The sequence below is a fragment of the Nicotiana tabacum genome, chromosome 9 (genome assembly GCF_000715075.1).
Source record: "Nicotiana tabacum cultivar K326 chromosome 9, ASM71507v2, whole genome shotgun sequence".
Taxonomy (NCBI): Eukaryota; Viridiplantae; Streptophyta; class Magnoliopsida; order Solanales; family Solanaceae; genus Nicotiana; species Nicotiana tabacum.
This window is the reverse complement of record NC_134088.1, coordinates 122,497,084-122,512,769: the sequence shown is the minus strand read 5'-3', so window position 1 is coordinate 122,512,769 and position 15,686 is coordinate 122,497,084. Positions and strand designations below refer to the sequence as shown.

Sequence of the window (15,686 nt, the reverse complement as noted above, 5' to 3'; positions counted from 1 at the left end):
TTGTCGTAACTTCAACATCTAACTGAAGCAAATTCATCGTTCCCCTAAAATATTTGCAACTCTATCAATGTAACTCTGCTAGCTGAACAAAATTCGATGTCCTACAATGATTTAAAAATGTTATCACTTTTTACCGTCTAACACAAAAAACATGAATATACAAGCAAAACAGAATCAATTGGCAATGTTGTGTTATAATCAGTCTTCCACCATTTCTGTTTCCTCAGCCATTATGATCTCCACATCCCGGATATCTCGCTTCAAAACATTGCCAAGCCTAGCAATAGCCTCAGTTTGCTGTTGCAAAACCTGCCCAAATGGAAGATTTTCATTAGTCTACAGAACCACCGATAATCACCATTTGCAGTAAATGTAAGTGATCAGACATGTACTAAAAATCAGAAGAAACAACACTAGCGGAAATCAGATGTGGATGTGAGAGTTGCGTCTGCTGAAACCTTACAAATTTCAAGGATGTTCAACTACGATATGTCTGAGCCTCACTAATTCACTTCCCGACTAAATTCATCCAACTATAGAAGCCGCAAACTCATGATAGTAATTAAACTCTTCATTTTTTTTCTCTTCCTTTTCCCTTTTACCTAATTCGTTTTACATCTTTTGCACTGATAGCCACTCCGCAGAGCAGATACACAACTGAGTTTGACAAGTACCAGGGCAGGAAAGTGATAAAGGCAAAGAGCACATATTGGGATATAAGCTTAAGCAGACCCGACATTCTCAATATGGTTACAAAGTGCTATTACACCACCACAACTTACAGATAGTGATGAGGAACAGCATTTAGTTATTGTAGATTTATAGCAGACAGAATGTTTTGCACATACCTCCTGCATGTCAGCATGTAGAGGCAAAGAGGACATATCACACCTTTTATTTTGGATAAATTAAAGCACATCTTACACTTGACAATATAGTTCCAAGGTGTGATTAGACAACCACAACTTACAGAAAGCCATAAGGAACATCATTTAATTTATGTTGCCAACAGACTGTATTGCTCATACCTCTTGCATGTCAGCAAGACTCTCTTCATGAATTTTAGTTGAACCAGGGAGAACAGAAGCACCTCCAAGGCCATTTTGAACACGGCATACAGTGAGCAGATTCTGAACCCTCCTTGAAAGTTCTGCTCCCGAACCTCTTAACTGTAAGTAGTATCTGTTTGTCAGAAGTCTAGACCGCCAAAAAGCACTCAAGAAGATTAAAAGACTAGGCTACTAACCTGTCTAGTGATGGCAGCCAACTTCTCTGCCAATTCAGCTTCTCCTTTCATCAAAGGCAATCGACAACCTTTACCTTCCAGTGCCTCTAGTATTCTCATTACCTGTGTAGTGCAGGCAAGCAAGAACAACAGTACAATAAGCATAAATGCAGAACCTAATAGTGCAAACAAGAGTCTTGTGTAATTATTTTAATGGAAGCGAAAATCAGGATGCTGGTGATCCTTGACCATCATTAAAAGGACACATCTCACAGATAGTATGCTTATAATTTGGTTTAAGTCAATGATAAATTACTAATCACAGTTAAAGAGACATGTACGAGTTTTCACTAATAGAAATTAAGATTATAAGAAAGGCCAAATAAGAATTGCACCCTTAAAAGGCGTCTTTGAAGACCTTGCTCTTTCTGTCTCATTCTTTCGATCCAGGGAAGGGTATCAGCTTGGAAATGCCTTTGCAGCTGCATTCATTGAAAGTCAAGCCAGCAAGGGCAGCATAATGCAGAAAATAGAAGACACTTTTGGGACACCATGTGCAAGCACACAATAAGAGAGGAGAAAGGAGACGAACCGTTTTCACATTGCTCTGTGTCATTCGCAGCCTCTCAGCATCCGAAAATATGACTTCATCTTGCAGCTACACGAATTCAATTGGGAAATATCAATTACCAGGAACCACAACCCATCCCCACCCTGGAACTCAAAATTTAGAGGAAAACTCAAAACAAATGAAAGGCTGCCATTAAAATGAGAAAGTATGATGCAAAGGCATCTCAAATGCTTGAAACGCCTATCATACAGGGGCAGACATGAAAAGATGAGAACTAGAAAATCCTAATATTAACCTCACCGGCTAAAAAGTAATTTAACTAATTAATTATAATTTAACTAAATCTATAGAACATCTATAAGATCGGCAATGTTATATGGTAGTGAATGTTGGGCTGCTAAAGTCCAACATAATGACATATCCACAAGATGCGTGTTGTAGAGATGCGGATGCTAAGATGAATGTGCGATCATACAAGATTAGATAAGATTTCAAATAACCACATTCGCCAGAAGGTGTATGTAGTATGCGTTGAGGATAAAATGAGAGGTCGCTTGAGATGGTTTGCCCATGTCTTGCATTGACCTATAGATACAGTAGTGAGTTAAGGTGTAAAAAGGAATGGGGTAGACCTAAAATCACATGGAAGGAAGGTGTTTCGAAAGATTTGCAAATCCTTGAAATCAATGTAGGCTTAGCTAAAGATATGGCACAATGAAAGAAAAATATCCATATAGAATTACAGATGATGCCTACTAGTTGGGAATAGGTTTTAGACTTGTTAGAGAATTTTTAATATTATAATTATTATTACTATTATATATATATATATAAAACTTATTTTTCACTTTCACTTCTATCTTATTTTGGTACGCTGATGATATGAGTTGAGTAAAAAGAAAGACGTGAGGATTCATATCGATGACCCCAACTTTTTTGGGGTTGAGGCATAGTAGTTGATGTTGTAATCAAGAGCGGGGATAAACACAAGGCATCAGGCCGGGATGGTTTGTCTACAGGTTTCTACAAGCATTGTTGCCCGACAAATGTGCGCTATTAACCATTGCCCATAGTCTGGAGCATTTGAGAGAAGCTTAAATTCCTCTTATATTGCCATTTGGAATGATGTTCTCGTAAATAATCAAAAAAGGAAATGACATCACCTTTTTTTAGGTGGTAGAGTTATTTTGATAAACAGTGTTCTTGAGCTCTTCCCACTTACACCATGTCTTTGTTTCTTGCCCTTACTTCAAACTTGAAACGTATGTAATGTCATGGGCGGCTTTCCAACCATGCCCCATGACCCCTTGGACGCGCCCCGTGGCGTCCTGGCCAGCTTCCCAACGCCCGTCGCCACGGTCGGCCCCGTGGTCTCGGCAGCTCCAAGTGACAAGCGCGCATGTGCCTCTGTCGCCCCACCGATAGCCATCGCCAGCGCTCAGCCACAGGCAGATGCCAACAGCGCCGCGCGCATAGACAATGCCGCGCGCGCAGACCCTGATGCTAAAGACAAAGTTGCTGCCAACGGACTTGTTGCTGCTTTGTAGAAGACTAAGTCCTTTTCATTGTAAATATAGAGTAGTTTTGCTGCATTTTCTTTAAGTGTGATTTTCCAGCTTTCATAGATCTAGTCATGTAACTTTGGTTTATTTTTTTTAAGCATTATTAAGGGGGACCAAGCAATCAAAACTTTCAAGCAAGCAAACAATTCTCTGTACTGGTGTCTCTCCCCCCGACACCGTCTTGTTTTCTGTAATAGCTTTCATTCAATGCAATCAAGCTTTCTTTCATTCTCAATTCTCTTTTCTGCTCTCTTTCAATTGCTCATGACATTGGTTTTTCCGTACGGCACTGACAATCTAGTCTAGCGTACGGAAGGGACCTCAGTTGGCGGACAGCAACCGTACTGACATCGGTTGCTTAGCCTTACGTCGCCCTTCCAAGGAACTTCAGGAAGGCGCCGCGTAACAGTTGGTATCAGAGCCTAGGCTCGACATCGGACGAGGGATTACATTGCAATTACCACCATTTCTGACCATGGTGAATTATGGGGATCGCATCGCGACCCTTGAGGGAACAGTTGACGCATTACGGCCCATCGTGGAAATGGTGCCCGATCTAAAGACCAGCCTAGTGCAAAGGTTGTACGACCTGGACCGCAGACTCATCCAGGCCGAAGTTGACATAGAAAACATCAGTCGCGACTCTGAAGGAGACCGGCAAACAGCAGCCACAGAGGCAGCTGAAATTTTTGGTAAATTTGAGGTCCTCCAGCAGGAGCGTGCCGAGGATTTAGCCAACAGGGAACAAGAGGCAGACAGGGTGACTGCCATGCAACAAACTATAGACAACTTGACAGGCCAGCTCAATGTTGTCAATGCTGCTTTACAAGGTCTACTTCGAGGTGGCGGAAACCAATTTGGGGGTGGTGTGAACCTCGCCCCTATGGCCCAAAAGCTGGAAAATTCCTGAGCCAAAGCCATACAGTGGAGCTCGGAATGCCAAAGAAGTGGAAAATTTCATTTTCGACATCGAGCAATACTTCGATGCCGTGGGAGGCCTAGAAGAAGCTAAGAAGGTAGCAACTGCTGCCATGTATCTTCAGGGTGATGCCAAACTCTGGTGGCGGGTGAAGTACGAAGCCATCAAGGCTGGTGAAGATGCCCTCGAGACATGGGCGGAACTGAAGGCAGCCATACGCTTACAGTTCTTCCCTGAAAATGTTGAGTACAATGCCAGGAGAAAGTTGCGGGAGCTCTGCCAGACCAAATCAGTGCGAGATTACGTGCGGAAATTCTCCGCGCTCATGCTGAACATCCGTGACATGGGGGACAAAGACAAACTCTTCACCTTCCTGGAAGGGTTGAAACCTTATGCCCGGATGGAGTTGCAGAGACAAAGGGTAGACACGTTGCCTAAGGCAATCCAAGCAGCAGAGTGCCTTGGGGATTACCAAGTGGAAGCCCGGAAGGATAGGCCTCAACAGCCTGTCCGAGGAGGATACAAAGGGGGCCAACCAAACACTGGTGGCCCTAGCAGAAGTGGAGGAGACCGGAGTGCACCCAAATCCAAGGCTCCCTCTTCCGGCAGTACTAGTGCTGCATCTAACAACAATGATCGGGGGAGGAAACCCCCCTCAGGATGTCGTCGTTGCGGCGGACCACATTGGAATAATGAATGCCCACATGCACAGATGAACGCCCATCAAGCTTTTGAGGATGGGACGGATGACGACGCCGATGATGCGGACCAGACCGAGCCAGTAGGTGCATTCAATGCAATTGTTGGCTCCATTTCTGAGCCCTTAGCAGGAACCAGTGCCGGTATCCGCAAGAAGAAGGACCCCTGTCCAATTGTTAGGAAAGGAAATAAGAAGGCGAATTTGAGGACTCCTCCTCATCAAGAGAGGACCTTAATGTTCGTTGACATAAAAGTAAATGGCAGGCCCATTCGGGCAATGATAGACACGGGTGCCACCCACAACTACTTTGCCTCGACTCAGGTGAAGCGTCTTGGACTAGTTGTACGAAAGGGCAAAGGTCGTGTGAAGGCTATCAACTCACCACCTCAACCAGTGGGAGGAATAGCCAAAGAAGTACCAGTGAAGCTTGGCCCTTATGAAGGAAAGTTCAACCTGCGCGTAGTGATCATAGATGACTTTGAGTTAATAGTGGGGTTGGAATTCCTGAGACAAACCAATACCATGCCCTCACCGTATGCAGACATGCTACTGATGAAGGGGGCAAATGGGGCCAAGCCCTGCATTATTCCGTGCATTCCCATGAAGATGGCAGCCGAGAACATCTCAGCCTTGCAGTTGAAGAAGGGGGTAAAAAGACATGAACCCACGTTCCTGGCTACCCTCTGCATGGAAGATATAGAACGCTCCTCGGGTCCCATTCCTGCACCCGTGAAGGAGTTGCTTCTGGAATTTGAAGACATCATGCCACAAGACATGCCAAAGCGCCTTCTGCCTAGGCGAACTGTGGACCATGAGATTGAGTTGGTGCCGGGTGCGAAGCCACCTACCCGGGCGCCGTACAGAATGTCACAACCCGAACTCTCCGAGCTTCGGAAACAATTGACGGAAATGCTAGACACAGGGATCATCGTGCCCTCCAAGTCCCCATACGGGTCCCATGTGCTATTCCAAAAGAAACATGATGGTAGTTTACGACTCTGTGTGGATTACCGGGCTCTAAACAAAATCACCGTGAAAAACAAGTATCCTATTCCGCTAATGGCGGACTTGTTTGATAGACTGGGTGGTGCGACGGTATTCACCAAAATAGACCTGAGGACAGGTTATTGGCAAGTTCGGATTGCAGATGGTAATGAGCACAAGACGACCTGTGTGACAAGATATGGGTCGTACGACTTCCTGGTTATGCCCTTTGGCTTGACTAACGCGCCAGCCACATTTTGCACCTTGATGAACCAAGTCTTCCGAGAATACATTGATGAATTCGTCGTGGTTTATTTGGATGACATTGTGGTATATAGCCAGACACTGGAAGAACACCTGGAGCATTTGCGGAAGGTCCTAGCCCGATTGCGGGAGCACGAATTATATGCGAAGCTTTCCAAGTGCTCCTTTGCTCAGAAACAAATTGACTTCCTCGGACATGTCATCGAGGAAGGGAGGATCAAGATGGACCAGCAGAAGATTCAGGCCATTACAGAATGGCCGCCTCCTAAGGATATACATGCCTTGAGGTCGTTCCTTGGTCTATGCAACTTCTATCGGCGTTTTGTGAAAAGTTACTCCCTCATTGCAGTGCCGCTAACAGAACTTCTCAAGAAGGCCACCTCGTGGGATTGGGGCCTCAAGCGGGCAGAGGCCTTCGACGCATTGAAGATGGCTATGTCTAGTAGCCCAGTCTTGGCCCTCCCTGACTTGGCCAAGCCATTCGAAGTGCAAACGGATGCCTCCGACTATGCACTTGGTGGAGTATTGCTACAAGAAGGGCATCCCGTAGCGTACGAGAGCCGGAAACTGAAGGATGCAGAGCGGCGCTATGCCGCTCATGAGAAAGAATTATTGGCTGTCGTTCATTGCTTACGCCTTTGGAGGCATTATCTACTGGGAGCCCCATTCGTGGTCAAGACAGACAACACAGCCGTTAGCCATTTCATGACCCAGCCAAAGCTGAATGGTCGACAGGCTAGGTGGCAGGAACTCCTAGCGGAATTTCACTTCAACCTGGAGTACCGAAGTGGAAAGACCAATCATGTTGCTGATGCACTCAGTCGGAGGGCTGATCTAGCATCGATGTGTGTACTCGCCGCCCTAAAGGGAAGCGAAGTAACCACCACCATAAAAGACCAGATACAGGATCTACTCATCAAGGATCCTGCTGCACAGTATTTGGTTGATTTGGTAGGACAGGGCAAGACTCGTCAGTTCTACACCGAAGATGGTTTCCTGAAGGTGAAATGGAACCGACTTAATGTTCCTAAAGGAGGAGATCTGCGACGGGCTCTTCTTGCAGAATGCCACGATACTTTGTGGGCCGGTCATCCCGACGAGGAACGCACCATGGCATTACTTCGCCGTGCATATTATTGGCCTCAAATGGTCGATGACGTCGCTGAGTATGTGAAGACTTGTCTAGTATGCCAGAAAGACAAGTCAGACCGCTTGACGCAGGCAGGGCTCTTGGAACCACTAGCTGTCCTAAAAAGACCTTGGGAAAGCGTTTCCCTGGACTTCATCACCGGATTGCCCAAGGTCGGAGATCTCACAACTATCTTGGTTGTGGTAGATCGGTTTTCCAAGTATGCTACCTTTATAGCAGCCCCACAATATATATCAGCAGAAGATACAGCTCGACTATTCTTCTCTCATGTCGTCAAATATTGGGGCTTACCTAAAGACATTGTTAGTGATCGCGACTCACGCTTCACTAGCAATTTTTGGACCCAACTCTTTAAGTGCCTCGGGTCAAAATTGAGTCATAACTCAAGTTTTCATCCGCAATCTGATGGCCAGACGGAGCGATTCAATGGCATGCTAGAGGAATATCTCCGGCACTTTGTGACCGGATCGCAGAAGAATTGGGTGAAGCTTCTGGATGCTGCTCAACTGTGTTTCAATTCACAAAAGAGCTCAAGTACCAACAAAAGCGCTTTTGAAATTGTTACCGGACAGCAACCACTACTCCCACACACAGTGAACGCACCAAATATGTCAAAATCTCCTCGGGCTGCTAGCTTCTCAAAAGAATGGAAGCAAAATTTGGAGATAGTGCGGAGCTATCTTGTCAAAGCCCAAAAGCGGATGAAGAGGCATGCTGATCAGAATCGCCGCTTTGTTGAATACCAAGTGGGAGACAAAGTGATGGTCAAAATCCCAAAGCGGTACTTGTTTGCAGGGGTCCATGACCCTCGCCTATTGCAAAAATATATTGGACCCTTGTCCATTGAAAGGCGCATTGGGAAAGTTGCATACCGGGTGGATACCCCAGCTTGGTGGAAAATCCATCCTGTTTTCCATGTCAGTCTCCTGAAACCTTTTCGGGAAGATATGGAGGATCCTTCACGAAACCAACTCACAATACCAAGTATTCGAGGCCCCAATTCAACCGGGAAAAGGCATGCTGAAGCTATTCTTGATGATCGAGTGATTCACGCCTCAAGAAAAGATCACCAGGAGTTCTTGGTGAAATGGCAGGGATGTGATGTAGAGGAGAATACTTGGGAGAGGGGAACAAACCTCAAAGCCTACAAGAGCCTGATTGATGATTACCTTGCAAGGAAGGCGCCGAGGACGTCGCCAACTCAGGTGGGGGAGAATGTCATGGGCGGCTTTCCAACCATGCCCCATGACCCCTTGGACGCGCCCCGTGGCGTCCTGGCCAGCTTCCCAACCCCCGTCGCCACGGTCGGCCCCGTGGTCTCGGCAGCTCCAAGTGACAAGCGCGCATGTGCCTCTGTCGCCCCACCGATAGCCATCGCCAGCGCCCAGCCACAGGCAGATGCCAACAGCGCCGCGCGCATAGACAATGCCGCGCGCGCAGACCCTGATGCTAAAGACAAAGTTGCTGCCAACGGACTTGTTGCTGCTTTGTAGAAGACTAAGTCCTTTTCATTGTAAATATAGAGTAGTTTTGCTGCATTTTCTTTAAGTGTGATTTTCCAGCTTTCATAGATCTAGTCATGTAACTTTGGTTTATTTTTTTAAGCATTATTAAGGGGGACCAAGCAATCAAAACTTTCAAGCAAGCAAACAATTCTCTGTACTGGTGTCTCTCCCCCCTGACACCGTCTTGTTTTCTGTAATAGCTTTCATTCAATGCAATCAAGCTTTCTTTCATTCTCAATTCTCTTTTCTGCTCTCTTTCAATTGCTCATGACATTGGTTTTTCCGTACGGCACTGACAATCTAGTCTAGCGTACGGAAGGGACCTCAGTTGGCGGACAGCAACCGTACTGACATCGGTTGCTTAGCCTTACGTCGCCCTTCCAAGGAACTTCAGGAAGGCGCCGCGTAACAGTAATTATGTATAAATTGGGAAGGGAGTTTCTTTGGCAAGGGAACAAGCAGTCCAAGGCTTTTTGCCCTGTAAAGTGGAATAACGATACGAGAGACAAGAAAAGTGGTGCACTTGCCATTAAGAACTTAAGGATCACAATGTTAGTCTCTTGACGAAATGGAGTTGGAGGTTTAACAAATAGGACAATGGATCTTGGAGAATCTTAGTTGATAAAATACACTCTGATGGACTCCCTGGCGCATTAAAGCTTCAACTGCTTCTCATTTCAGAGTCTACAGGTTGTGGTAGAGATATTAGATTCTGGGAAGATGCTTGGTTGGGACATACTCATCTAAAAGATCTTTTACATGAATTGAACTTAAACGGAGAAGTGAGGATTCATATAACCGACCCCAACTTGTTTGGGACTGACGTGTAATTGTTGTTGTTGTTTCACAACATCTCCTCTAAGCACAATGTTGTAGTTGTTGATACAGATCCAAAAAAAAAAAATGTTGTTGCTGAACTCTTTCAGATAAAAATTGGAACCTTTTCTCAGGGGAAACCTAAATGACTGGGAAGTCGAACGAACATGCTCCCTTTTAAGTTTACTTAGCACTACGGTTTCAAATCAGCATAAGGGGGACTCTTTTAAATGGAAGGGCCACTCAACTGGCATTTTTTCTGCTAGGTCTTGTTACAAACTATCACTTGCAATAAGAATATCTGGCCTTGAAGGAAGATATGGTATAAGAAGACTCCTTTGAAGGTCTCATGTCTTGCATGGCTCGTGGCCAAGGAAGCGTGTCTCACTCCGTCAAATCTCCAGAAAAGAGGAATGCAACTCTGTAGCAGATGTTCCCTTTTCTAGAGAACCCTGAAGGTCTGTCACCTTTTATTGCACTGCAAGATCTCTTGCTAGATATGGAGCATGTCTTCACAATATGACCTTTGACAATGCTCCACTCTATTTTGGACTATTTGCATAGCTGGAGCAAAGTGAGAATAAAGAAGAAGGCATGGAAGCTTTGGAACACTATACCTTTGGTCATTTGGTGGACAATCTGGACAGAGAGAAACAATAGAATTTTGAAGGCAAATGGAGAAATATACATAGCCTTAAGCACAGATGTATTTTTTGCTAGCTTTTTTGTGCAACCTGGTCATTGTAAATGATCTATTCCACAATATAAATGATCGTATAATTGCACAATCTGTAACTCTCCATGCACTATCTTAGTGTTGTTCATATTCTTATATAAAAATAATATATTCCTATTTGGTAGGGTATAAAAGTATGTGGCATAGTATGACGATATTTTTTGTTGTCATTTTTGTGTATTATGCTTGATATCAATATCGAAGCGTTGATTCAAAAAGTGATATCAAATAACAGTTGGGATATTTATAAGAGAAAATGGTTTTTGCGGTGGAAGAAGTCATTTTCCCAATTTGGTTGAAATAATTTTTCTTGAGGAAAACATTTTTCAGATTTCAAGGTAATGAAACACTAGAAATATTCTCCTCAAGGAAGACATTTCCCACAAATTTCTTTTTTCTATAATACCAAACACACTCCTAAGTGATTAATTTGAAAGTACCTTGAGCCGCTCGGAGAGATCCTTGAAGCCGTGAACAAGCTGAGGCCACAAGCGCTCACGATCAGTACTCTCCATGCCTTCAAGTTTGCCCATTGCCTCTGCCCACATAATCTAGCAATCCAAACTAATTCATCGCACTTACCAAATACTCCCAGCAAGAAACAAGGAAAGAAACCAGGATGCCTATACTGAAATGAAAATTTTAACCATATTGAACTCACATCAGATACACCAGCATGCTTTGTCCTATATTGAGGTTCCGTTACACTGAACAAAAGATGCTGCAAAACCACCATAAATACACATAAATGACAAGAGTAAAATATAACCAACTATACACACCCAAAAGATGGAAGCCTTCCAGTCATGATTTAAAAAGACTGTAATTGTTTTTTCTTTTATCAGGTACAAAAGACTGTATATTTAACAACTGAGAGAAACACAAGATGTTTTGAGGGAATTTCTACTCCAAATTACATTCTTAAGGCTAGATGTTTAGCAAGTTTATGTAGCTGGAGTAACCTTTCCCCTGTAAATTCCCCAGAATCCTTTTGGACTTTGTTAGCTCCTTAACTTTAGACTAGGCCTTTTGTAATAGAGCTAACAATGTTTTTACTGCACTGTACATTTTGCATCTTCTTGATGCCTTATATGAAATCCATTATCTTATCAAACAAAAAAAAAACTGACGTATCAAAATAACCAATTCTAAGTTCATAAATATTTTCACGATGCTAGCAAACATCTCCAATGAGATAAATAAATGATTCAGTGACTACTTCACAAGTGACGATGTACTACTCTGTGATCTAACAATTTCATTTAATTCCCTTACCTCTCCAGGATAAGCTAGCCTAGTAGGAAAAGAGAAAAATCAAACCTTGAAAGCATACTTAGTGTTCCCGAGCTCCTCCTTGTACGCATCAACAATTGCCTGAAACAAATATACACAACACAACAAACATACTGAGTTTAAGTTGCAGTAGTAACTCCGAGAATAAGTATTGAATAAAATGGAAAGCAACCTGCTACTAAAATGAAAAACATGCTACAGGAAATGAGCATTGGTTCTAAGAAGAAATCGATCCTTGGACAACCACACTTTGGGACAGCTCCTTGGTGGTGACTCCCCTATCCTTTCAATTTTATCCATTTTTTTAATAAGTAAACTGAGAATAAATTATTATTTTTCAATTTATCGATTCCCGGGTCTTCTTTATTGAATAAAAGGTCCAGAGTTGCCTATTTTTTATGTCTAAATTAGGAACTTCCAATAATATTTTTTTTCTTGTGCCTGGTAGTAGTCTCTGCAAACATTAATGGTTTTAACCATGACATGCTCTTTAGCATCAACCACTTTAACATTTGAAGCCATATAAGGCTTTCTTCAACTACTAAAAGCTTTTTACACAGATCAGCAATTATGTCAAGGGGATTCAAATAAACCATTTTGCATTAAAATCTATGTTGCGCGGACTTTCCAAAATGCTGCTGCACATCGGATCCTCTAAAAAGACACTACATTTGGAGGATCCGACGCGCACCCAGTGGCATTTTCGGAGAGTGAGAGCAACATAGATTAAAATTAAACCACGGCTCTATATTATTGAAACACTTGTGTGACACAAGAAAGAAATGTATCCGCAAGAATGGGCAAAATGTTTGCATACTCGCCTATAATAGAAACTTCTAAAACAAATATGATTTGAGATTAAAAAAAAAGAAATAAAATTAGTACCTGTAAATCCCTATCAGCGAGAGAGAAAGGGAGGGGAGCAACAGGAGCCATCTGAGTAGTTAATTGAGCATTATTAGCGAAATTAGGTTGTTGACCAAATGAAGCAACGGGTGGTGTGGAAAAGCTGAAGGGAGAAGCCGAACTCTGGGGTGTTTGAAATAAGGAAGTTTGTTGTTGTTGCTGTTGTGAGAATGGTGTTGAAAATAGTGAGGATCCAAAGCCAGTGCTGAAAGAGGAAGTTGACGGCGTGCCGAAAGCTGGGGTTGAATTGGACGGAGTACCAAATAATGCTGGAGTGGAAGAGGGAGTGCCGAAGGCGGAGGAAGAAGTCTGACCTCCGAACATTGTTGTTGGAGTAGTCGACACCGTAACCCTAACCTTTTGCTTAGCTTATGGAGTTGAGTCTAGTGCTACTGACCTTCAGCCATTTTCTTTTGGAATCCACCTATCTCCTGTCAAATTCTTGCTAGGGAAAAAAAAAGAAGGGATTTTTAGCCTCATTATTAGAAACCATTTATTTAGGTTGCTTGTTAATTCCTTTATATACTTATATTTACTAGTTTTATACAAAATCATAAAAAAGAGGAAATGCAATATACCTTAAATATAGCGTATCAGTTATACATAATACCCTACATTTAAGATTCTCTTCCTTTTCCGAAGGATTACAAAAACATCTTCACTCTTTCTTTTAACAATTACCCAAATTTGTACGTGCCCACCGTAAAAATTCTCACTTACCTACTGATACCCGAAATCCTTCTAACCTAAAAATCTCGCTTACTCACTCCTCTTCCAAAGCTTTTGATATCCGATTTCTCTCTTCCAATCATCCACTGTTATCCCCCAAAATTGTAGATTCTTTCCTCTTCCAAACATTTTGATATTCGATTTCTCTCTTTCAATCATCCAAAATCTCTTTCTTATTTATACAATACATAAGAAATTCGTAAATTTGCTCTACAATCAAGTTGTGGGTAAGTTGTAGATACAATACTAATACAATTATAATACTATTATATTAAATTTTTAGTGTAGAGTTGTGATTGAAACTTGAGGAAGATAAAGATCATAATTGTATTATAATTTTTCAGAAAATGTATCGCGATTGTATTATAATTGTATATGTATCATAATTGTTGCATGAATTGTATTACAAATGTATGATAATTGTATATTGTTACGAGCTGTTGTGAATTCCTGACGAATTTCACAATTTGTATCACAAATATGATATTTGTATATTAATTTATTAGTATTGTATCAGGTATTATTTTGTGTATTAATGTACCATATACAAGTTAGATATAATTATGATATAAGTATGATATATTTATATTTTAGGCATTGATGTATCTGATACAATTCAACTACAATTATGATACAATTATCATACAATTTTTGAATAGTTTTTAATAATATAAAGTTGTCGGCAATGATGAAGAAAGAAGATGGAGATTCAGGACGTAGATTAAGGGATTTTGATTTTTTTTTTTTTAAGGAGAGAGAAGAGGAGAAGGGAAAAAAAGGAAAGAATGTAATTGAATCCCTTAATTGAAGGCACTAATAATGGGGTGAGAGCCTTTTAAGAAGCAATGTATATAAGTTATAAGAAAAACCTAGATACTTATTAAAAACTGCAAAACATAAAAAACATAGGTAAATAGGTTCTAATATAGTATAGCTAGGTAAAAATCTCCAAAAAAATTTGGTTTCCGCTTTAAAGTTGTTTGGATTGTTGTTACATGTCGTTTCATAATGTATAGTATTGTATTGTATTGTATTGTTTGATGATTACAATATTTGGATAAATTGTATCGTTTGTCGTCGTTTCATGATGTCATGCACCAATAATATGAAAAATAAACTTGCAATATTACAAAGAAAATATAGGATACGAAGTAATATTATTGTATAAAAGAATAGGGTAAAGGATAAAATATGATTATTTAATAATAAGGAATGGTTATGAGAGAAAAAAAGCAAGATAACGACGCCACCACACCAAATTTGCCGTTGCATAAAGTGGCACTTTTCGTTGTTACTTAAGGACAGATTTAACGATACGATACAATAAAATTTAAGTAACAATCAAAACAAACAGTATATTTAAAGTAACAATACGACACAACACAATAGGTAACAACCATCCAAACAAGTTACAGTGTCTAATATCGGTATTAGGGGTAAAATTTCACTTTAGGGATAAAATTTTATTTAATAAAGTTGACTTCACACCAAAGACTCGAACCCAAAATACCAAAAGAGCAATAGCTTCAAAAAGGCGAGCATGTGTATCCCAATTGTTTAGTATAATATTTTGCATGATATAAATAACATATTAAAAATGATCTTATTTAAGTGACTTATGTTGAAATCAAAATGATCTTTTTGAAGGAGCTGAATTTTCATGCATTACGCAAATATAAAAAGGTCATAATTTATGATCGAATATTGGATGCCGAGGGTTATACTTTAGAGCTGTAGGCTATAAAATCGATATTCCAACGGACTATTTCAGCCAACTCTATATGTTGTTAAAGAAACTTATGGAATTCAATGTTGTTTAAAAGGGTAGTTGAAGGAAAAAGTAAATCCACTCATAGTGAGGATTTATATTTTGAGGACAAAGTTAAAGTTACTCTAGGGATAATTTTGGCTAAAAACTCTATAGAGCTCAGCGAGAATAATCTTGAACGATTGAGAAAGAAATCAACATGAATAATCTCAGTATTGATGATAAGTGAAACAAGCAGGGAGTATCACAGTATGTAATCACTTGGAGAAACAATTAAAAGCATCTAAAATCCAGTTTTTTTGAGTAATAAACAAGAAGTGAAGACGACCACCGACCTTGCAGCACCTACGATACAGTTGAACTTAAGCATAGATACCGTATTAGTAAGTTTATAAGACTCGCGGATTATATTAGTAGGTATGTAAAATTAATAGCAAATCCATATATTGTGTAGACAGCTATGATCAATGAAGTCTGTCAAATACCTAAAATATAAAAGGAAAAAGAAGGGTCAAGTGTTCAAAAGATAAAATGGGCCTTGATGCCACAATGCTAATA

General features: G+C 41.2%; 1 protein-coding gene across 2 annotated transcripts; it reads right to left on the bottom strand.

Moving 5' to 3' along the window:
* LOC107799854 (nuclear pore complex protein NUP54) lies at positions 1 to 13,111 on the bottom strand. Of its 2 annotated transcripts, XM_075222172.1 has the most exons (9): positions 12,611 to 13,111; positions 11,753 to 11,806; positions 11,094 to 11,153; positions 10,873 to 10,983; positions 1,818 to 1,883; positions 1,621 to 1,707; positions 1,247 to 1,348; positions 1,029 to 1,169; positions 1 to 309 (listed from the first exon to the last, which is right to left on the bottom strand). In XM_075222172.1, the coding sequence occupies exons 1-9, from the start codon at positions 12,953 to 12,955 to the stop codon at positions 199 to 201; spliced, it is 1,077 nt and encodes a 358-aa protein (XP_075078273.1). In that variant the 5' UTR covers positions 12,956 to 13,111; the 3' UTR covers positions 1 to 198. The 2 variants fall into 2 exon arrangements, with proteins under 2 accessions (XP_075078273.1, XP_075078274.1); XM_075222173.1 differs by lacking the exon at positions 1,621 to 1,707 and having other exon boundaries at positions 12,611 to 13,096.
* Between the last annotated feature and the right edge of the window lie 2,575 nt (positions 13,112 to 15,686).